The 24,921-nt window shown below is 44.8% G+C and overlaps 1 protein-coding gene across 1 annotated transcript in view; it reads right to left on the bottom strand.

Moving 5' to 3' along the window:
- LOC118430907 overlaps positions 1 to 24,921 on the bottom strand; it is a 30,232-nt gene extending 5,311 nt beyond the window's left edge. The window contains exons 1-2 of the mRNA XM_035841937.1: positions 24,708 to 24,921; positions 804 to 1,205 (exon numbers count right to left, since the gene is read on the bottom strand). Of these exons, the coding sequence (XP_035697830.1) occupies positions 804 to 1,205; positions 24,708 to 24,807 (502 nt within the window). The 5' untranslated portion in view covers positions 24,808 to 24,921. The remainder of the gene's footprint in view (positions 1 to 803; positions 1,206 to 24,707) is intronic.

Here is a 24,921-nt window from a genome sequence, read left to right as displayed (position 1 = left end):
CAACGTGCCCGTTATCAATATTTTCCTCAAATCCATTTCTCTTCGCAGCAGTGATGTTGTTCTTTATAACTGCATCATTTTCATGTTTGATGGGATGGCTATTTCTTCTGTTCTGGATCTTGCACTATTGCATGTTCATGGGTTGGTGCTGAACCAGACGACGTGTCTGAACTTTCGATAGTCCCAGCCCGATCCACAAATAGGCAGCAATGCGATTGGTCTTTTAATGAAAATATCTTCCACTTATTTTGATATTTCATATACGCCAAAGGATGCAGCCCAAAGTTAGCAGCATATTGTTGCAGGGTTCGTAACATCTTTGATACTCCATGGTAACGCTTTAAAAACTTTGCGCTATATTTCCACAGCTACATCTGGAATATGTGTGTTAGTTGACAATAAAGATTTATGGCTTGATGCGCATCTTCATGTATACGAAGAACTCGATTGAAATAGCAAAATAAAAGCTAGTCTGTCAGACTCAGAAATATTTTGCATTTCCATCTCGTTGTTCGTATACGTGTACATGCGAACAACATTTGCAATCAGGAAATCATTTCATCAACAATTATCAAATAAACAATGATAATGTTTGACGAAATGCTTTGACTCAATGAACACAAATACATCAAACTTGCGCTAATCTAAAATAAAGGGCACTACTAAGTACAGGTAAAAGATAAAAGGTACAGGCACTAGATGAGGGAACATCTGTAGCAAGACGACCGTCCAAAGACGAAGTCCACAACATACAACATCTCCACTTCAGATGAGTGGTATTTAGGTGTGTTCTGATACCAGACCTTGGCCCGCCGAGTGCTGCGCGCTCTGTAGACCCTCCGTGCAGCCCTTGCCGGTCCCGGGGATCGGGTACCGCCCGCACTGTAACTCCCGCGGCCAGCGGATGTTCTCCCGCCGCAGGGCCAACCGACAGCTCTGCCGCGTGGCCTGGCATAGCGTCCTGCAGGGCGGCACGATCTCGCCAGTCGGCGTGCATGCCGGCACGAAGACGGAGCAGAAGAAGAGCCGGAGGTCCGGGGAGCAGTCCGACTCCACCAGGCGCTGCAGCTGGTTCTGTGCGATGAACCTCACCGCGTCCTCCTGGGTCCGGTGGCCCAGCGAGTTTCCCGTGCCTTTGGGGTACATCGTCTGCTTGTAGGGCAGATTTCTGCACATGGGTACCCGGATGTCCTCGCATTGAGGAGCTGCAGTAATACAGGGGGACACAAGGGGGTGCTACGTGTGGTTATATGCTACAATGTGCATTTTTACATTTACATATTGTGAGGTTATCTGTTATCTCAAGATATCTATACTCTTGGAACTATTGGTACATCCTGTGAGTACTATCGTCAGAAATGCTAAACTGAACAGGTATATTATGTGCTCATTAATGACATCAAGTTTATCAACATACATGTACAATATTGTGCATAGACATCGTTTGTTACTGGTGCAATTTCAAAAGATTTCAATCTGATAACTGTGTGCAAAGACGAGATTGTTTTTAGTTTTCATTATCTTACCGCAAACAATGTTCAGTCAACATTGATTTAAAACATATCTGTACAACAAGACATAAAAAAACACAGACTTACATAAATGCATTATTTGGGGAATTAACAACGAAGTAAGTATGGGGAAAGGTGCAGACCGTACTGGTGCGTTGGTTAAGTACAAGTAAGAAAATACTGCAGGTAGGGTTATTCTAGCCTCACGATTTTCGTTTGCAAATAGCAATGATGTTTGGGCTGATAACTGCGAGAAATGGTCCATCTACAATTACCAAAGCGGCGAAAGCAGTTGGGTTAGCGTTGTAGCGCATGGGCATGTGTTCGCTGGGTCCTCGGGACTCTGGAGAGTCAGTGTCGTGCGCAAGGCTGTCGCTAGCAGGCAATGTTGGCTTTGTAAAACAGTGGAAGCATGGTTTAAAGAAGAAGCATGGCAAACGGTTTAAAGTACAAATATGGCAAAAAGCAGATCAGCCTTGGGTATACAGGATATCAAGATGAGCCACAGAGAATGACAGCAAGACAACCGCATTATGCGGAAAACAACAATGGCGGATAGATCATTTGCTGGGATCTTAGTGGAAACTTCATGAGAATTACTTCTTCTGTAGTGTGAATGACACCACCAAAATAATGGGGTTGAAAAGGTAACCACAGATGCTGTTTCAGCCTGCTTCATTTAAATCTACGCAGATGCTGCACAACAAACAAGTTCCAGAGGAAACAGTCCTCCTTTCCCACCGGCACCGTGCCCGAGAACAGGTGTCGATATAAGAGACCTAAGGGTGATTTATATTACGTCCTGTGAAAATACCAGCCACCAGCCGGTACCGTTTGTTTTACTGCTCTTCTCTTCTCCACAAGTTCCGAAGAGAACTCCATTTCCTGTCTACTCACAGATAGCACAGACACGATATGTGGGGTAGGGTAGCGGCGTCACCATCACGGCGGCCGGGTGTTTAATGGCTCAGTGTCATGTAATAACAAGTATAATAGCCATGTACTAAGCAAGTCATGCTGCGAGTGGGCGACACGTTTTACCCTGGTTGCCAATGTATAAGAAGCCAATGTGAAGCCAATGTCGGGCTGGTCGGTTAAACCAAGGCTCTGTCCAGCGGATGTTTAACGCATCCTGACTTGCAACTTAAACTTCACAGTAAGTCACAGTAAGTTTACGTCACAATGGGGCCAACATGTCAAAAGAGTGGCGTAATAACGAGCTTAGCAAGGAACGAGTAGCACAGTTACGGTCTGAATGACATGGTCAAAACTAAGTCTAAGTACAAGGTTGAACAGCGATTACGGTAATACGATACAATGCAATCCAAAACAAGGTAACGAAGAAGAGGTGAAGTAAAGGAAGGAATCACAAGAAGTTGTTGTTTCACAAGGCATGAACCACGCGGGGGGTCTCGTTCTAAGTGCTGAAGTGTCGTAACAATATTACTCCGTTCAAGGTTGAGCATCAGCTTCAATTACCACAGGTCGTTAGATCTAACAAGGCTATCCATCAGCCTGTTCTTCGGGGGTAGGTGTGTTCCGGGGGTGGGTGTGTTCGTGGGTGGGTGGGTGGGGAACACACCCCACCGGCGGAGGTACGAAAGCCACGATGGTTAGAGGAGGGGAGAGGCATCTGGAATGGGTTAGGGGAGGTTCACTAATGCTTCTGTGATCCGACAGGAAATGGTACTTCTTACTTACTGAGGGTCAGGGAAAACAAGGAGATAGCATGTAACATGTCAGGCTTTGTTATCGTTGAAATTTGAACTTTTTAACCTTGAACTTTTTAACCTACATCTCTTAATGTTCTCTGCATGTCCGCTTGGAAGACAGTATGAATTTATCAACATACAACCTTTGTACCCAATGAACAATAACATTACGTTTTTTCTACTAAAATTATGAAAATCAATCGACAATTTCAACTAGAGAGTATTCTGGTGATGACCAAGCTATGAAGCAAACCAACAAACTATGAAACGCAGCCTAATGGTCCACTATCTAGTTCAAATTAAGGCACAAACAAACTGTGACGCCATAACCACCTGTGACCTGTGTAGGAATGACAACCACCAGTATACGGTGGCGCACATCCAAAACAGTCAACAGGTGTTGGACCGTTTTCAACTTTCTCTTTCTTTATCGGTAACATAATAGGAGATAATCTATTGATGTAGCCTTGTAGAACAAATATCACCATTTTCCGCTGCCAGCATCTAAACGATCTATTTGTGATCTTGATAATATCTGAGTATCAGCAAACCCCACATGTGTCTGTAAAGGTCACACATCTGGTGTTACAGCACAACAGGAGGAAGCAGCACTTAGCAGGGTCTAGACTGAATAATTAACCAACAAAACACCCAACAATACAGAGTTCAACGCTCGAGGTAACCGGGAACTTGAACGGAAACCCTGTAAGCCTATTCGAAAGGCTGACGACATTGGTCCAAAACTTGGGTATTCTTTACTTTGTCTAGACCGAGGCCGACCACAAGAAAGGTCTATATGATGACGTGATTATGCCTTCCAAGTTTCACCTCGGCCTGTCTGATAAAATGGAAGGATCTTAATTTTGTCAACCAAGCGAGTCATTATGAAACAGAAAGATTGTCTCTACTTATGCAAATAGTCCCGAAACCTCTAGGAGGTATTCCCTATGTAACATGTTTGATCCTAGTACTAGTAACTACTAGCATATTGGTACAATGTTGAAGTGATCACGACCCAAATGAGCTCTACAATGCGGTTGCAAACATCAGCACTTCCGTAACTAGGACAAGTCCCGAGCCACCTTCAGCAGCAGGTGTGGCACGCCTGCAGACTAGCGCCCGTGGAGTGATGGATGTGACGGTTAATAGCTTCACGTCCTGGGTACTGCCAGCGGGATTGCCGCGGCTTGCATAGGCCAGCGCATCAGATGTTCTGGGTCCTACAGGTCGGGAAACTGCCTGCTCAGGGCTTTGGGGCTTTCCTCAGAAGGGTTGGGTTGGAACAAAACTTCCAATGGTATACTGAAGGACAGACTGGGTGCCTGCCAGTTTATAGGCACTGGTACTAGTTTCTGACACCCTAAACACCATGTGCAGTGCTCAATGTGAGCTGACATTCATTTGTTCGTAGTCTAGTACATGATTGGACGCCAGGCTGTTGTAGGCATGCCAGACAGTCCCTTCGTCTGCTCCAAAACCATGGAACGTCTTCCTCAACCCCTGAGGAAAGACCTATTGCTCAGGTCCTTTGGTCCTGGAGCAACCGAAGAGCTGGTCTTTGACAGTTCTGGCATCAATGGAAGCTGCCTGTCGAATTCCAGAGTAGCATACTTCACAGTGGAAGTGGAACGTCATGTTTGGCTCCGACTCCTACCAACCCTCCGGGCCAGTACAACATCTGATCTTACTGCCACACTTGCTTACGGAAGGATGGGAGCTGGCAACCTCTTTAAGATAAGGATCTGCCCGTGACTTGGCGGCCCTAAAACCCTTGGCATGTTGCTGGGAACATCATTCCTGCCATAACTAACTTGACCTCCATGCCCGGGATGCTACAGATCACGATACTTCGCAGATTTACGAACGACTGCTAGCACAGGAGGGCATAAAGGAAACTTAAGACCGGTTGAGGCCTTTCTTATCCTTCGTTACGAAGACACAAATACCTCATAAATCATACGCATAGCTAAAATGAGAGTCAACTTGCTTCTAACCGTGATTCTTTGAGTTTTAGTCGCTTTTAAGTCCCTTTTGTAAATCTCATACATCCTAATATAACCGTTTGCAGTAATATAACCATTGGAACACAATCTAATAAAATTAGCTTCCGTAAGATATTGTCAATAAGATTTCTCCTCCTGCACAGATTGAAGAGGTCTTGTGTTTGTTAGTGCACTTTAATCACAGCTGTTTTCAGGTATGGATGTTTCTCCGCGTTCCTCTCGTGACGCCGGGGATGCCGGGATCTAACGCCCAATCACCGCTAACCACCTGATTAACTCCGATTTGTAATGATTTTGGACACGGTTTCCGGATGACGATCTTGTTACGTAATTTCACCTGCAAGCGTTTTGTAGATTCAAGATTGTTGCTATGATTTGCCATGTTCTGTGAAGTGAGTTCCTGGAAATGCCGAAGTTGGTGGAGCTAGCTACCAGTAGGTCCATTGGCTTACTCTCCAAGCAGAGGTTAGGCTGCTTTTGACGTTTTCTATGCGCTTTCTTCGGGCTTTCTACCATGTACCGTTTTCTTGATGTTTCGCGGCCTAGCAGTTGGGAAGCGAGACATCAAGAAACGGCACAAAGTTGAAAACCCGATGAAAACGCCCAACAAAACGCCAAAAAGCAGCCAGAGTCTAACCTTTACTTGGAGAGTACCATGCATTGGATGGTATTCATCATTGAGTAAAAGTTCCCAGACGCAGGTTTACCACTGCGAAACTGGGACAAGTTGCCACGAGGGATCAATTGCAGTGTATATAAAATGTGGGCTTACAACTCTTCTGTCTTTTTACCAACAAAAAGACGGTTGGAAAGATATATTTGGCCCTTTTCTATTCTAAATAAATCTTCTACGTCTAAGCATGATTAGCTGTGAATGAGACACGACAGGGTTTTTATCATTTGACTTTGAGTCGATCTGATTGACCAGTAAAACCCCAGACACGAATTTACTCAATCAAGAAAGTAATTAGTTGTGCTTCATACGCTGATAACGTCATTAGGTTAAACAGTAACACCTGTGACACACCTTAGGAAGGGGTCAATGAGACAATGAACGGTTTATAGGCTACTAAGTGCATGTAGCGATTCAGTCGAGCAAACGATGGCAAAATGACAACGCTTTCCTCCTGAAGCCAAATTCAAGTTCAAATTCTGCACTCGTAGCCTGCTTTTAAATGGAACCAGCTTGCTGGGCAGATAATCTTATCTTACTTACAGTGTCCGATTTATAAGTGAACGTTCATTTGGCTGAATGCCGGTGAAAGAACATGAAGTTCCTGTCTGTAACCTATTAAAGAGGCTCTGATAAACATTGTAACTAAGTGCACAACTTGTGCCAAGAACAATTTAATTTCTTTGGCAAAAACGTCGGTTGGAAGGTGACGGTCAAAGAGTTACTCTAAGGACAAAAAAATCAGAGTTGGTCAAAAGAGTCGATATAACCTGACTTGCTGAGGTTAAACAAACCTGTTACAAAACTCAAAGGCATATATAAGTTTTTATGTAACTGTGAGCATTGGTTGCGCATGCGTACCTACGGCAGCCGATGTTACATAAAGAGGTGATCAATGACATCAATAACTACGTCATTCGAAGACCCATCTTGATAACAAATAATTTTCACTTTATGTAAGCCCATGTTACACAAGTCTGATAGCACAGACCACACACAAATGGATTATACAACGATGCTGTAGATACAATCATACAAACGCAGGCGATACCATTTCATTGGTTATACAGGGCACAAGCTTTGAATACTAAGACGGTCCTGACAATAGAACCCGTCTTGACAAAAACATCTTATTTTCGTAAAATTATTTACAAGAATCAGAAATAGTTTGACCCAGCCAAATGTTTAGTGGTCTGAATCAAAGGTGCTGATGAAGTAACCATCATCTTTATGAAAACATCTGTCAGATCTGCAGGTTTGTCTTCGTAAAATTGATGTGCATTAGAAGTAGTTTAACCCAGCCGTTAGGTAGGCAGAATATTACCCCCCGATTTGCAGGGCACAAGCTCTGAATCATAGGTGTTGATAACGTAACTAATCTTTACGAAAACATCTGTCAGATCTGTAGGTTTGTCCTTCTAAAATTGACGTGCATTAGAAGTAGTTTAACCCAGCCGCATGTTTGGTTGGCAGAATATTATCCCCAGGGGAGCCCGGGCAGACACGTGGGTGGGACGAAAGGTCGGCGTGTGGGAGGAGAGGATGGTCCGGGATTTCTGCTGAGTAAGGCTTAGGTCACATTTCCAAACGGGGCCAGGCCGGAGTGTTTTTAAGAAATGAAAAATTAAAATGTATACTAAGAAATATACACAAAGTATGCCCATGAATCTTATGTTGACATTTTGTATCTTTAGTATCATTTTTTTCTCTCCCGAAAGCTGTACGGTTCGGCCCCGGTTTGGAAATGTGACCTACGCCTATGGAGGCAATGCCGGGAAAGGGAGAGGTCTACCCGCTCCGCTCTACAAGAAACGGTAACCTGACACAAGAACGTAAAACAGGTGGCCGCTCTCAACCTCTATATCAGCAGACGTCAATATCCAGCCTTGTTCACTTTGGTCCGCTCCCGAAAGCAGGGAGGACGGAAAGGATGGTACGGGATTCTGCTGAGTAAGGAGGCAATGGGAGGGGGGACTACCAAGCTCTGCTCTAAAAGAAATCGTAACCTGACACAAGAACGTAAACCAGGTGTCAATTTTTTTTAGATAGTTGCCCGTCATATCTAGCTTGAAGTGTACATTGGTTCGCTTTGGTTCGCAGGCTAAATATGATGGGCAAGCTTGATTACGTCTGATGATGTTGGAGTTGAGAGCTGACACCTGTTTCAAGTTCTTGTGTTGGGTTACATCATATTCCGACAAACAGACAACACTTCGTCAGCTCACGCTGTTAGTACTGGTGATGCTGGTACACGAGTGTCAAAATGAAAATTTCGTTTTGGCATTACCCAACAACGATGTTGCGTTTCATAATGTACGTCTTCGTTGGACCTCTATTGCCGAGGTCTCCACCCTCTTCCCATGACGCAGAGTACGCTAACCGGTGCACCTTTGCATCGTGGTCCTAAAATGCTGATCAAATGCGGATTCCTAACCATAACACTATTACAGTCAAGCCATCGAACCCAAACCGCAAAGTGACCACTTTTAAACATTGACTCCAATGTTCTAAACCCGGGTTCCAACCTACGCTTGTCCAAGGCAGACAATAAACCCGTCTTCACCCTTCTCTATTTCAATTTAATGACCGCTAATTCCATTAGCAGAAGCAGGGCTGAAGTTTTAGAGATTGTTATCTTAAGACGGTAGAACTGGATCCTGTAAACACCATCTGCTACTCGACTTGTAGGAAAAGAAAGGAAGGTTGTAATCTCGACAGTCTGTATCAACACTCCTCACAACCGACCTACTTCCACACATCGGACAAACCATTGCATAAACAAGGATGTCGGTAACACAACCCACATGTCAGCGAAGTCGCCAGTTTGGCGGTAGAAACCACCGACAAACCATTGGACATTGTCCACAGTGCTGGAACTATTTACAAATCGTTGGACATTGCCCGCAGGGTATGGTTTTGTGGACAGGAGTCAACGTCTTCTGATGCCACGGAGTCAGGACAGATACTTCTCTGGCATCCATCAGTTTCGTAAGATCATGGTCTGGTGTCACAAATTGTCTAGCCTGGAATCCGAGACCCACACGGGCAAGCCCTTCAGCCAAATTGATTTTTCCTCAGCCTCCCTGGAAGGCTCTGGATTCCATGTTACAAGATGCCTACGCTGCCGCCTCCGCTAAACTTAGATGATTTGATGATCTATTGCAGGCAGGAATGGCTATTTCAAATGCAATTCAACTAAAATTATAAAGGCATCGGTGTCGAACCCTGAATGATGTATCACCATCGATAGTGTAGGATTATCGACGGTTAAGTCCACATGGTTGATTTATGATCTGGTCTCGTATTTCCAAGAGTGTTCAAGATCATCAGATTCGACGACTTCGTTCTTGTAGACAACGAGTGTCTCTAATTATTAAATTTCTGCAAAACGTTTTATGACCCTAAGTCTTTGAGAAATCGAGTGTCTTGACGGTAAGAAGACCCTGTTTTTACCATTAAGGAAAATATCTTAACACAAATAATCTTATTAAGAAGTCAAATAAATGAATAGAGCAAACAACGTGTGCATGTATGATGATAAATCTGTTTCCGTCTGACTGGGAACTGGTAAGGCGAGTTAACATTTTAAGGTCTAATCATTTCAGCCACCTGCACTAACAAGTTGGAACACTACTGTTTACGCTACTCTTCCGACCTTGTTAATTAAATTTCCTCCAGCCAAATCGGAGTATTCTGTTGCACCAGATTCGATGTACTGTGTAAGGGGTCTGTTTGGAAGGTCGCTGTGGGAATCATTTCATTTCGTCGCAAAAGCAGATCAGGTATGGCCTCTGGGACACGAGCAGTCGCAGCTGGTGCACGGTGAACTTTGCTATAGCCTGGTACTCAGACCTCTGCGGTTTAAAGAAAGGGCAGAAAGGGCAGCTACAGGACAGTAGCCTAGTACCCAGTCGCATTATAGCTCGCATCATAGCTCGCATTATAGTACCGAAGGAGGCCATATAATACATAGCTCGCGAGTCTTGTAAATTTGCGGAGAGGACAGAGGAGACTCCAGAGCTAAAAAAACAGCTGGATACCAGGCTATGCGGACAGTGCAGCAACAGCTATATTATACTATAGAAATTTTGCAACAGCCGTTAGGAAGTTACCTAGACAGCTTCACAAGTCTGTATACCAGGCTACTCCATGGCATGAACCCAAATGAACTTTGTCCATCATATCAAAGGCGTTGGAGCATAGCAGTGAAAGCAGTGTACACTTATCTGACGATCTATGGCACTTAAGCCTCCATGCAGAACACTTTGTTTAGACCTTAACGTTTCCTGTGATAGAACAGGCCTCGTACTGGTTTGTGCCTGAAACACTTCTTTTTGTTGATAGGTAGCGACTTAACAGGTATATACAACGGGCTCTTACTTACACTTACTTGTCACTCAGTAGAAATATCCTATACATTAGGTTAACCAGGTACCAACTTTTACTTGCACAAAGTTGTCACTCAGCAGAGATATTCTATACATTAGACATAAACAACAGGCTAACGTGTCGCTGAAGTCACTGACACCTACTGATCCAAATCCTAACATTGGTGTTGCAAACTCAGGAAACAGCAGCGCCTTTGTACGGTAACAAATCAAAGTATAAATCACTAGCGGACATGCGAAGCTAATTTGAATGAACTTAACGAATGAAGTTTTGATTGACAGCTCGCAAGGACGATTTGTTTGTCCAGGATCAGTGTATAGTTGCACCTGCAGAAACATGCTTAGACCCTGCTGCAAGGACCTGGTCGCCACAATAGATGATGAGTTTGTTGGAATTTCCAGACTAAAATGACCCTAACTATTACAACGAGCATCAATTAAAACACGATTTGTCATGGATGGAAAAAAATGTATTGAGTTGACGGTATACGTTGACTTACTTGGGATCTTCATAATCAAGTAAAATCAATGTCAATAGACTCATTACAAAATCTTGAATTTTCAGGACTAAACCTAGTGGGCTGCTACAGTACATGTGGTATCATATAGCTTCAAATTCATGAATCTGGCCAAAGTTGCTGACCTGAACTTTCCTGACTACAAAGTTTCAGGCACAAGTACCGACCATACTTTCGCAGGACGATGTGTGTGTACTTTAAATAATCCACCCTGTCATGCCAAGGTAGGCCAATGCACTTTCGGCAGGAGGTCCATGACAACATAATCACTTCTGACACTATTCAATATACCCCTAACTGCAAAACACGCTAGCAACCCACTTGTTCTTTGAGCTGTCAGCACCGGACACACGGAAGGTTTCCAACAGTTCCTGTTTGAATACCTGCATCACGGCTGGTACATGAACTCTAAGGCGGGGGGTGAGATGGGTGAGGCCACAGGGAAAGGAAATTCATCTCGATCCAGTTTTAGCTCTCTGAGTCTGAAGAGCTAGCTAGTCTCACTAGTCGTTACAGAGAAGAAAGGCGCTATGTACAGTATTTACAGATTTATTGTATTTATAAAGGAGGAATTTTCACTGCTCTTTTCGACAAGCACAATGTCAATGAACAGTATCAACGTCCCATCTTAAGCGGTCTCAAGGGAGGTGTTGCTATATGTCGTAATAAATAAGAACCTTGAAACTTCATGACATTCGATTCTGGTGAGTTTTAGGATAAGATTTTGATATGTTAATGAATGTTCTCTTTACACATGAATCATTGGGAAGAGAACGCACATGATGATTACAGTGCAACCTAAATGGTAATAACAAGACCTTAACAAGACTATAGCATGTCCAGGTCAAAAGATACAAAAATTGAAGTTCTGCTGCAGTACCAAGGTCAAATACCAGGTGGGCCCAAAATCGACCTTGACCTTCGTCTTCTCAACCCCTACCTACACACACACACAAAAATATCATTGTAATACATCCAGAGGTTCTAGAGTTATGCTGACCACAAATATCCAGAAACAGACATACAAACACCCACCCCAGAAACTATACCTCCATTTTTCATAGAGGTAATTACACGGAGATCACCCTACAATCGGCTGTACGTTTTGCTACCGTCCACTGACACCTTCCCTGATTCTGTGTGTCTGACTCACAGTGTGAGGCCTGTAACATTATTGAGCTTAATCACAACCAAATTATCACCCTGCGGCCGGAGTGGCTCATTTCACTCACCCAGAGTTAACCTCCTGACTGTTGCCCGCTGTTTTCTGTCAGTATCGGCTGGAATGTGGTATGCATGGTCTAACTCAAGGTATGGTCTTATTACTCTTACGTGTAGGGCTAGGGGTGGGTACAGGTACAGAAAAGTCAGGTAATACAGGTACGGTTTAGGTGCAGAGGATCAGGTCCAGACTAGCCTGGATACCACACGCTGCTAACCCCAAAAATATCTTTCGTGTTGGGATAGATACTTGGAGAATGGGCTGGAGTTTGGTAACCAGACTAGGTCCAGACCTGAACCTGATTGTAAGTGTGAACCTGTGAGTGGGCGATACTGAAACTAATAGTCCATTTCGCTACAATTATCCACTCCTACTTAAAATCCTGTCTTCATATATGCACGCCACCTCTATAACTTTGATTGTAGACATCTGGAAGCAATGGCTATAAACTTTTCTCTAGTTCGCTCTTATTATTTTCGTGGCCAGGTATGTGCCAAAACTTGTGAACCCCTGTAGTCGTGTAGATATAATCTGAACAATTTATACTCGGTCCAAAATCCGCTTCACTGATTTTTAGGTCCGGTTTCTAGACCGGTCCAACAAGAAAAAAACAGGTACCCACCCCCACGTACGTGTCATACAGAACCCAGGTACATGTACATGTCATTCTTATGTTGGCAAGGCGGCTAAATGCTAATAATGGACAGATGTATCAGTGAATGGTGACACGATTAGAAAGCTGGTGGTCAGATAGATCCTGGACTGCAATAGTCTTCGTCATAAAACACAAGTTAGGTCTTGGTCTCTGAACACACATTTTCTCCTGAAGAAAGTATCTTTATCTTTATAGCCGGTATAACCGCACTTCGGCGTACCACATCAGCTTCGCAGGCGCGGCAGCAGCTGGTTGTATTACACCAAAGGACCCGTCAACCCGTCAAAGTAACAGCAAACTGCCAAACGCAACGGGGAGGTTTGCAACATCTTATGCAGACGCAAACTGTAACTCTGTAGCAAGCTGGTGGTGACCCAATTACGTAGCCAGCTGGGAGGTGAATGAACTTGAACCTGTGCGTGTTCCCGGAGAGAGTGTCTACATGTGCACTGTGGCGTGATCTCTTCAAGGTGAAGTTCAGCAGACGACAAAAATCCCCAAATCCGAGGAAGACAAAACAACCATTACCAGATCTCCCCAGGCCACATGGTCCGGTTCTCACGGAGAAGGAATGTCCCAACCCGGCTGTCTGGTAAACAGGTTAGAATGCTCTCTTCAAAATACCTGACAGATGATGGACAAATGTCGGCACAAGGAAACACCGAAACAATGATCACTCCATATTTCTAAAGTCGACCTTTAACAATCCACAGAATAGGGCACAAACATCTAAGTGTTACGTAAAGCCGTGTTCCATAGCTACTGACCTGACTGCTTTTCAATGTCGATTGCAATTACGTTGGCCAAGGAGGTTACATAGAGATAACCTCCTTGTGTTGACTTAGCATAGGGTCACTTAGTAGTCATAGATCTATGCATCCGATTTCTGATATCATTTCTGATCCGCTCCGAAGAAAGAGGATTAGAATACATTTGAGTTAAGGTTAACTTGGATGTGGTATTCCTGCGATCTTTGCACTAAGTAACATACTCTGTTACCGTGTAGATGACACCTAAACCTCTACTTACAGCTAGGTCTGGGAACTATGTCATGACACGGTACAAATCATCCCCGTATCAAATATAGGTCAGGTGATGTTACCGTTTACCATTGCCGCGTCAGAAGACTCCTAACTATAAATAACTGCCTGGCGATAACCCTTCCCGATCAGACACGAGGAGACAATTATCACTAACTTGTACCACGTCCAACATAATGGCTTTTTATCAAACAGAACTTACGAGAAGCTCAAGGTTTGGGACCTTGGGGACCTTGAGAAGTCATTGATGACTACTTCAAGTTCAAGTCAGCATATTACGCCATAATGCAAATCTTGGCCTTCCAAAATCGGACATAACCGATCATAACTCGTAGCAAACAGACAGGAGCAACATAACATAAGCTCTTGACATGACTTTTCATCAAGCTGTCATTAGTATCGACTTTGTTGTGATGAAATGTTTAGCCTGGGTACCAGACTACTGTGCTATGGTCGATATAGAGTAGGGAGAGAAATCCGGATCCCTTCGTCCAGCCGGGGAAGCGAATCAGCCGCCACCACATAAAACACACGTTTACGGCCCCCTTATTATCTCACGCAGTACAATAGATACATGTATTAGAGACCGGGTGCCAAGAGCGATCAGGTGCCAATAGAATACTGAATAGAGTCGGGTGCCAACTCTATACCGGACTTGTGAAGGAGTTATAATCTGGCGCAAGGGGTCTGGTATCCAGGCTATAAATGTTGGGATCATTTCATGACCCGGACGGCTGGGACAGAAAGTAGATACCGGCTCTAGATCTGCCAATTGATGCTTCAACTTTTGGGCCGCAGTCAGCAGATCAGTTGTGCTTGTGTTTCAGTAAGCAGATCAGTTGTGCTTGTGTTTCTTTGACCACAAATCCTTAATTCTATGGGAGTGGATCGTTCAGTAGCCTCCAAAGTGTGAAGCTTCAGGTAGTCTTGCATAAGCGATTTAGCGAAACTTCCAGGGGAATGTGTACTCAAAAATTGACAAGATCGACGAAAAAAACAATCCATTGCTGTGTGGTGGTTTCTCTACTAGTGGCAACCTGTTATCAGGCAGTGTCTCTTATTACTGTCATAACAGCTTCTAAACACTTGAGTAATGGCCAAATCAAAACTGGTGTGAATCTCATTTGTGATATAAGTTGTGAGCCCGAACAACAATTAAGACATGAACATGATCTTAAAAGTCGTGCCACCTTGATTTTGTTCCCTGCTGTTCGTTGTAATGTGACGTTCGCTATTCATCACAGTTTGAATCAAGAGTTGGCACACAGAACAACGGCTGATTAAAGTTTGGCCGGCTACATCTGCCCTGTACAAACCGTGCACGGTTGGCAATGCGCCACATCTCTCAGCTCAGCCTGAATACCGACACGAGTAGAGGCATGCAATCTGTCTTCACAACAAGACTCGTCAAAAGGGAAAAGACTGAAAGTTTCACCCATATACCCTGGTGTTTATTTGACACTAGTCCCAGGTCTAGCAGTTCAGACGAAGAAAGCTTCATTGGGAAAGGGAAGATGACAGTAATCGGTGGGATCTGTCTCAGTGTCTGTGTTATCGGTTTGCCATCGCAACGTTTGTCGTCTCAAAGTCAACAGCTTAAACAAGCGGTGTGGAAATTTCCACCAGGACAATCTCAAATCGCACTGCAGAACAAATGGCAGACTCACACAACACGGCAGACAATATGAGGCTGCTCTTTACAGCCGGACATTCCACAACGATGTTATTGTTTCTATGTGTGGTGTTCAGCCAAACAATTCCAAGATTGTAATACATTCCACGAGAAATGCACGTGCATTCGCACCATTCTGTATTTTGAAACCATATAACGACATGAATCGGACTCAAGAACCATAATCATAACATCCCTGTATGGCAGAGCCTGAAAGGGTCAGAATCAGAGCTATAAATCTTCATATGATGCCTGGCAAGCGTTTCTGTCGATTTTCTTATGCTTTCATTAAATATTCTCACGCATTGTGGATTCCTGAGGAGAGAAGCCAACCGTGAGACTACCGACTTCAGGCCTTTCTGGCAAAAACACATCAACTACCAAGGCAGAATCTGGTACAATGCCGAAGGTAGGAAGTGCAGGGGCCTGGACCCAAAATATCATATATAGATATGAATACCATCTGACTACGTCTTAATATGGATGATTGTGGAATTGATCGATGAATCAAAAGCTTGATTGATTGACGTACCCCCCCCCCTCCCATCTATCTCTCACTTAAATACAGAGAGAGAACGAGAGAGATTAAATACTATTAATTGATTGAGTTTCGTTTCACGCCATTCCTCCCTGAAAGCATTACCTACAAATCACCAGATTCTGTATCTGTATCTATAATATAGCCGGTATAACCGCCCTTCGGCGTGACACACCAGATAGTCTCCGAATGTCTGCTAGAGCTTCAGAAAAAATCTCGATGCTGTAATGAACAATGATCATCTAGTCAGTGCTTGTCTGTATATGTAGATCACAGCAGAGCCAGAGAAGAGACATCAGCACGTTGCACCAGTAGCTAACCCGTGACGACCCTGCCTAGCGCGGGGAGGGAAACAGGCGTGTGTGTCGCTGTGTGTGTGTGTGTGTGTCACAATGTGTGTGTGTGTGTGTGTGTCCGTGTGTATGTGTGTGTGTGTGTGTTTGAAAGCTGCTCGTCTGTGCGCGTGGATCAGAGAAGAGACATCAGCACGTTGCGCCGGTAGCTAACCCGTGACGACCCTGCCTAGCGCGGGGAGGGGAACAGGTGGGCTTCATTACAGCTCCCTTACAAGACGTTAACCCCTACAAATCCTGGGCTTCTGATAAAAAAGCGCCTTGTCTTCACACCACTGTTTATCGGACTATCACATCTTCATCACCTAATTACAACTAATTAGCTTGCAGGCGAGAGATTATTATTAACTGTTGCGATAGCTTCGTCATTAGTGATAATTAGGTGCCGGTGTTGTCCAAGACACCAACAATAGTCTTGACTGTCTGATCTTTGAGGTCACAGATGTCAGATCATCCTGACAGGACTCTGTCTTCTGTGGGATGGCCTGATGTTCAGGGGGCGTCACCGATACCTGGTGTGGTCTAGTTTAAGGGACAGTGTCCGTGTCAGTCTCGGGGGACCCCCGCAGCTCCCCCGAACGTTTCGGCGTAAACAGCCCGGTGGTTTTCCTCCTGCGTGTCGTGTGACCGTCAGGGAGGTAATGACCGGTTTATTTGTGTAGCCTCTGCATAAATAACTCCGCATCAATCATCACATCGTGAATTACACAAGTTTGGACCGATGCAACCGCCTATCACCAGCATTTTTTCATCTATGTCTCTTTTTATTCGATATTGAACATGTGATGTTTTAATCTCATCGTCAAGATGGCATTTACTATCGTCACATCTGACCGGTGTGCCCACTAACATTAGTATTTAAGATAACGTTTCGCTCGTTAACATTGACTGGCCTTCGTTGACCCACACAAAAAAGGCACAAGGCACAAAGCAGCTGTTTTCGTCCTTGCGGGTAGACCCCACCATTGACAATGCAAGGAAGAAACATCTTTGATCTGTCCAAGGAGGTTGAAACAGGGGATCTGTCGCAACACAGGAGAGAGGTTACTTTGTGATGCGTCGCGTTCCTCAGAAAGTTATGACTATGAGAGGAGCTTCATACCTACAGCAATGAAAAGCCTAGGTTTGCAAATCCATGAGTTACTCCGTCAAGCTAACGTCACATTTCCACAAAGGGGCCCGACTGGGCACCTTTGGCTTTGGGGAGCAAAAAGTGCGATATAAAAGATAACAAGAACACAAAACGTACCAAAAATAATTCAACGGCATGCCTTGTGCATATTTATTGGCGTAAACTTTGATTTTTCGTCTCCACAAACAGCCCGGCCAGGCCCCGGGTAGGAAATGTGACGTAGGCCGTACTCGTGTTCTGTGAAAAATGCTGATTTGGCAGAACACTGTTGCAGGCTGTGGGGGTTCGCGTTGATTGACAGACTCTCATTACGGCTGGAGAGTTTTCTTTCTGAGATCCTGACAAGATGATGGATTTGGTTCCCAAACAAACTCCGGGGTGTCCAAGTCCTGTTTGTTTCAACCTTTATTTATTCTTGAGAAGCTCAAAACGGTCTGTCAACAGACCCGTAACGTCTGCCTTGCGTCTGTCTGTCTGTCCGTCTGTCTGTTACTGTACTCCGAGAAAAATACATGCCACATTAGAAACAAAAGAGCTCACGTCTTTAGCATTAGAGTGGTACAATGGCCTACTGGAGACTGTAGTGAGAGCACGCAGAGTAACATCTTCAATGGGAGGTTGGGCAATCGTATGCGGCAGCACAAAATGCTCTATCTACGACTAGAGAGCTCTGATGACTGTGAGCAGACTCTAAATGATTAGCGGCCAAAACTTGAACTAGAATTCCTATATGGCCGAACCAACAACTAGCATACTCTACTATACTCCACAGGTATAACACCTGAAGCAGGGACCCCCCCCCCCCCCCCCCTCGGGCAGGCTTGGGTGAACATGACTACAGACTGTGACACAGCGATACCCGACAGGTGACACGTCTTTAGGACCCGACCCGCAGCAGGACAGACCCTGCACGACAGGCGACAGTCATGGCACACCGGTGCGAGCCACGAGGGGCACCACAGGAGAGCATCAGCTGGGACGGTCTTGGCAGATGTAGGGAAGACATGGGGAGACAGAAATACTTGTCTGGACTTGTCTGATGCGGATGCCCCCAAGTATTGTGTGTACTGTGTACCACTACAAAATGCAAGACGGGCTATGGTGTGATCTAAAGTGTGGCCAGCTTAAGGATGTTGGTTATACACCTAGACCAGGCTACCTTCAATCTTGTTCTACCGCACTAGAGAATCATGACCCACAAAACCTGATGCGGGCTATCTTCCAGGCCGGAGTCGGGTGTCCAGCGAGGCTGCCAGTTGGACTAACAGATTTCACCTTGTTATTAAACTTAACCCAACTCAGCCCGCGGGCAGGGATATCAGTGTTAAGTACTTGGAACTTGCATCGCTCCCACGGGAGACCCGAGAGGCCATGTGGCGTAGTGGAATAACAAGCTACTCCGAAACATACACTGGGGTTATAAACACAGTACTGCCAGTTTGGCCAAGACCAACGGTTGTCACTTGATGAAGAGGTCTTCAGTGTAGGCGTTTAAGCGATAAACAGGATTCTAGATATTCTAGACATTAGCTATCTCAAAAATAGTCATAACAGCTCTTGCAGCCTGCCCGGCATACTGACACATGGCTCTTTGGCAGCGGGACTCCGACTGCCAAAGAACCATGTAGCGATGTACAGGATCCGGACCTTGGCGATGCACTGGACAAAGAAAATGTGAATCTGTGCTGCCCGTGTTTGGTGAAATATATGTCAGACGGTTCCCTGGGCCGCCTTTGTCAAAAATACATTCAGCCGTGCAAGTTAAAATGTTCTTTAGAAAACATAATCAAGCTATGTCTCTTATAAAACTATGTCACGGAGAACAAAAACAATCGGTTGTCACTTTCCCCCAGCAGAGTGGTGCCATTACCCAAGTTCAACAGACATGTGTTGACTGTTCGCATGTAGGTTAGAACGATTTGCCAGCACAGTGAGACACATGCTTCCTTAGCACCCCGCACGGCGAGATAGAAGTGTGGAAACGATCTGGCAGCTCGTTCCCCTTGACGGTTGGTGGTCTTGACTTAACTCGAATTTCAGACATTGAATTGTCAGATGTTCAGACAGATTTTACCGGTAACAAACATAAAACACGAGCAGTACCAACTTATAAAGAATGTTCTCTTTCTAGTGTCAAACACAAAAACAAACTTCCAAATCAACAAAGTTTAGATTTGTAGCCTGCCCGATCTCTAGCGTCATATTTACGTTTGAAATTGAAACATTATTCTTCCAAATCAGATTGGACATATGCCCTATCAAGCCTTGTCATTGCATAATCTTCAAGCAGATCCTACGGCGCCATAAGACAGTAAAGCCGGCCAAAAGGAGTCAGACGGGCATATATATACACTCCTAGGCGGCTTTACTCGATACTACCTGATGCTACCGTAGGATCTGCATTGAGATTAGTCATTGAGTTCATCCTCCTGTTAATATCATTCACCCTATGGGCAAGAATTCACAATAAACTTAAAAGCTACGGATAAAACTTTTTTTCAGAAAGACTACCCCTGAACTTTGTGGCCCTTCCCTTTGCCAAAGGTCAAACTATAAAACACTTTTATGTAAAGCAAACGACTCGCCGGTATAACCTGAACGTTGCTACGTAAGCAAACTACAACGTCTTTCAGGTCTTACACTGTTAAGATGTCGGCATTATCAATCACTTCCAAACGACATCAATAACAGAACTATCAAATGGCTATATATCAAAGGAAAAACTGCAATTCTCGATTCGATTACATATAACCGTGAAAGGAAGCTCTGACCTTGTAACATCATATGTTTCACGCAGGTCCCGGACCTTGTCTCGTGAGACTTTCCGTTTATCAAGATGTACAGTGTAGACTTCGAAAATTTGGAGGTACGTTACGTTTTTTAGTTTTGCGTGTTTTCAAGGCCCACTGATTGAAGAATTCTTCTATCAGACTAAAGCGATCAGGATATTCGGACTATAAAATCGCATTCCTGCAACGGTACACCTGTAGTGATAGTCTAACGTATTATAACTCTACTCTATAACACATGTACCAAGTTTACGAGCATGTGCTAAAACTAAAAGGCTGATCATTAGGGGAGGGAAGGCTTTCTGAGAACACCACCCGTAACCGTGGAATACAGTATCTTTATCATGTTATCTACTACTGGTGGTGGGGTCAGAAGGGTTCGCGTCTACCGTGCATATCTGTTATGTTTTAAATGGTTTGACTCACCAAATACATGTACTCACATCGTTACTAGTAACAGTCACACAGCGACTTTGAGTCTACAATAATTCTTGGATGAAAAGATGCCTAAAAACCTTGAATCGAGCACTGAAACTAGTGGTCAAGGCTGTATCTGTTCTGTTCTGTTCGTTCTTTTCGGAAGCCGAACTGTTCCCAGAGTCTAAACAGACCAGTTCCTCGGATCCAGGGAGAATATGGCACGATTTACACTTGTAGTTTTATCTGTAGTACTACAGATCGTAGTCTACTACTGTAGTAGCCTACAGATTTTTTCTGGGTGTAAACAGAAATGAAGTGTAGTCTACTACTGTAGTCTACTACACCCTCCGAGGCTGTAGTACTACAGTTCAGCGGACGTTCTATGAGAATTCGAACAGGGTGTTAACAGAAACTGTAGTAGACTACAGCTGACCGACGCCAACCGCGTCAGTCGCCTCCTGCGCTGCATACGTTCTTGGCGTGTCTGGTTGAAAACCTGGGTAACACTGCAACATGAACATAATGACCTCCGCCTCTCCCGTCATTTTGATCCGTCCGGTGGTCAAAATTGGCACTTTTGACGCAACAGGAAGAGTGAAGAAGACCAAAAAATTGATTCGAAACGTACGCGTGTTTTATTTGGGTCATCTGCGAGTGCCTTGTATTAGAAAAAAAAAAACTTTTTTCACAAATATAAGATTCCCGCGCCCGCCAAGTGTCAAAGGTCACATTCAGTCACTACAGTTTCTCCGTAATCAAAGAACAGCAGGTGTCCCGCTATGCTCTCTGTCAGTGAGTGTAAACCGGACGCGAATCTGTAGTCTACTACAGTAGTAGACTACGATGTGTAGTACTAGTACTACAGATTCAAGAAACAAGTGTAAATCGGGCCTATGACTTGTTCCTCAGGGCACCCGGGGAATTGTCCTAGAGGCATGTTAGCCCTGGAGCCGAGTAGCTGCTCTGTATGGCCCTTGGAAACAGTCTGTGTCTTCCAGGCTAGCTTACTAGCTCTGTTTAGCCCCTGGAAACAGTCTGACTTCTAGGCTAACTTTTAATAGCTCTGTTTAGCCCGTTGGAAACAGTCTGTTTTCCAGGCTAGCCTAATATCTCTGCTTAGCCCGTTGGAAACAGTCTGAATTCCAGACTATCCTAATGGCGGTGACGTAGACCAGTCCGCCGACGACACGACCGACAGACGACCTAAACATCCCCATAATGACGCAAACTTATCGGTGTGTCAAAACAACGTTCTCGCTCCGAGGATGGATGTACACCGGCACGAGCTCTGCTCTGTTTCAGTTTATGTAAAGGCTGAGCTGCTGTACACACAGACAAGTGTTACGTGCGAGTCTGCTGCCACACACTAAATGTCGCTAAGCTGTGGTGTTGAGCTTCACCGGTCAGGCTACAGACTACACTACCCTACAGATTTAGCCTGGTTACCAGACCCCAGCCTGATCTAAGGCTACTGGAGATTAGGCCTACGTCACATTTCCAAACCGAGGCCCGGTCAGGCAGCTTTCGGAAACGAAAATTATGCTACAAAATGACACACCAAACTACACAAGACGTAAAGAGAACAGTCGTGGGCATCCTTTGTGCATATTTCACATTTTACATATTTTTAATTACATTTCTATAATAGCCCGGCACTGATCTTCATTCTACCGGTCTGCGTTGCTCTACAGACAAGCAAAGGTTGTACAAGAGGTCTTACTCGACTTCTTGAAGGGAGACAAATCTAAGATGACGTTTTCAGCACAGTTGCAACTTAGCAGCTCGTAAAACTGATGCGATGCAGCTTTATCTACTGCTAGTACTGGCGAAAGAGAACCACATACTAGTATATCACGGCTGGTCCTGTGGTACGTATGAGAGGCTGGTCATCTAAAACGCTGCATTTATTTGTGGCACAGTATCATTTGTTCGAATATATAGACGCGAACTATTGTTAGAAGAAAATATATATGCTCTGTAGTCCATGCCAAGGCAATCTAAGCCCCTCCCAAGACACACACGTTTCCGTAAAACGGTACGTTACTCTTACGAGACAGTAAAATAAAAAATTTGACTCGTAAAGCGTTACAGCGTTGGAGACAGCAAACAACTAAATGACAAGAATCTAAAAACGACAGAAAAACGACATGGCTAGGCTGTCAGCGAGACACAATATCTTAGGTCCTCCGTCCTACAGCAAAAATGGTCGCTCCCTGGCTACCCTAGCCGTAACAAAAGATCTGACAAAGCAAAAGTTATGTTTGTAAAGTCGTTCTTCTGCTTTCTTTTCTGTCACAGACAAACCATAAAACTTAACAAAGCAGCCACAAAAAGTTGCGATTTACCGTACCAACTTTTGGCATCTGCTCAAGGAGTATGATATATGTAAGCTGTTGACTGGCCTTCCGCTAGCCTTGTTGTCCAAGATTCTACAACGTACAGGCATCAAGGCTATCAAGAAGTACAAGACTATCGAGGGGGTGGCAAGGTCAGGATTTTACTGTCCATGTAAGTGTATTTTTCAAGATTTACTATCAACTTCTTTGAGTTGACAAAGCCAAGAATTTCCAGTAGCTAGGACGGGGGATCAAGTTCTTATGAATGTCAATTTCCATTCAAAATCTCGGTCACCGCTGCGATAGGGATGCCCCAGGGTGTGAAGTGATAAGAGATTGCCTGGTGTGGCGCTAACAAGCCGAAATTCCATATGTATGCATCTACTGTTTCTCCATGCACATGTTTCCTTATTGAAAATGCAAATGTAAAAGCAAGACTTTGAACATGGATAAGAATAGTAAGGAGGCTTTGAAATACAAGCTGCACAAAGGGAAAGCACTTTACACGACTTTCCTCACTTTACTCAAGTGAAAAATGAGTATATAGGCTACAAAAGTCTTCAGCAAGTTGAAGTTTGTAGCCTCAAAACGAAAGATGAAGAAGAAGCGATTGTAAATTTAGCGTTAGTACTATAGTACTACTATTAGTAGTCCAAAGACTCCAAACCCTGTGACCTGCGACAGACGACCTAGTTTCCTCCCAGTATTTCTGACATCTCAGCGTAACATTAAACTTCCCTAAAGGCCCTAATGAATTGCAGCACCCTGGCAAGAAACGAACGACTAGGACAGTAATGTCTTCAAGAAACAGACTTTCTTAGAAGGATAAAGACCAAGCTCCCGGGACGTCTTGACCCAGAAGCAGACACGGAGCAAACACTGACCCGGTTTTGTGAGAGTGGCTTTTGTTTCCCTCCGTCAGTGGGTCAAAAGTGCACGACTCGCAGCAAGACATCTTGGCCGGGAAACCCGACCCAAGACACGGACCCCGGTCCGGAGGAGAGGGGACCTACAGTGGAGCGACTAGCCTGGATGCCAGACTGTTTCTAGGGCCTGACAGTCCAACTCCAAAGCTCTAGGGTCAACATTACCCCAATTAAAATGTAGCAAGCCCCCTGGTTTGTAATAGTCCCTGATACGACAGAAATTACTGAGATCGGGCTGGAGTCTGGTGTCTAGGCTAGAGGAGTTGGCACCTACAGGATCTAGCGACAAGCCTGGATGTCAAACTGTTTCTATGCCTACATTAGCCAGCTTATGGGCTCCTGGCTAACATGCCCCAAATGAAGTGTCTTAAGGTCTAACTCAAGCAGATTGTGGCATACAAATTATGATGAATGCATGTTGGCCCTGGAGCCAAGGATCTGGCCTGTGCAGACCCTACGGACAGCCTGGGCTCTAGGCTATGTAAGGACGGACAGACGGGACCACATATGTCGTCTGGACAGGACAGGACACGTCGCGCTTCAGGTGGCACTACTGCAGATAGCGTAGCGTAGCGTCAAACACAGGCTTCACAAGCAGGGAACTGCCGTCAGGACTTGGTTAGCTTTGGCGTTCAAGCGTTTCTCCAAGCAGATGTAGGGTGGAATTATCTGGCGTTGTTTGTCTGACACCGAAAGTGTTAGAAAAACAGCGCTACAAGAAAATGACTTTCCAACATCTGCTTGTAGATGTAAATGCAGGCGTAAATGCCACCGTTTAAGAGGTGTGGTGAATGCAGGAATGTCTGGAGCGGTACTTACCGGCTTGCCGGGGTGTCCTCGTGGCTTGCACGGTGCTGAGGGCCGTCAGGGCCGCCAGTACGGCCCGTAGTCTCCGCTGCTGCGTTCCTCCGGACGCCATCGTGCCTGCACGACTCCTTTCCGTACGTCCACAGGCAGGAGTGAGGGGACAACACGCCGGGACGACACGCTGGGGACGAGAGGTTCAACGCGGGCTCCGATTGGTCGAAAGATG

This window comes from Branchiostoma floridae, chromosome 14 (genome assembly GCF_000003815.2).
Source record: "Branchiostoma floridae strain S238N-H82 chromosome 14, Bfl_VNyyK, whole genome shotgun sequence".
NCBI lineage: Eukaryota > Metazoa > Chordata > Leptocardii > Amphioxiformes > Branchiostomatidae > Branchiostoma > Branchiostoma floridae.
This window is presented reverse-complemented; position numbering and strand designations above follow the sequence as displayed.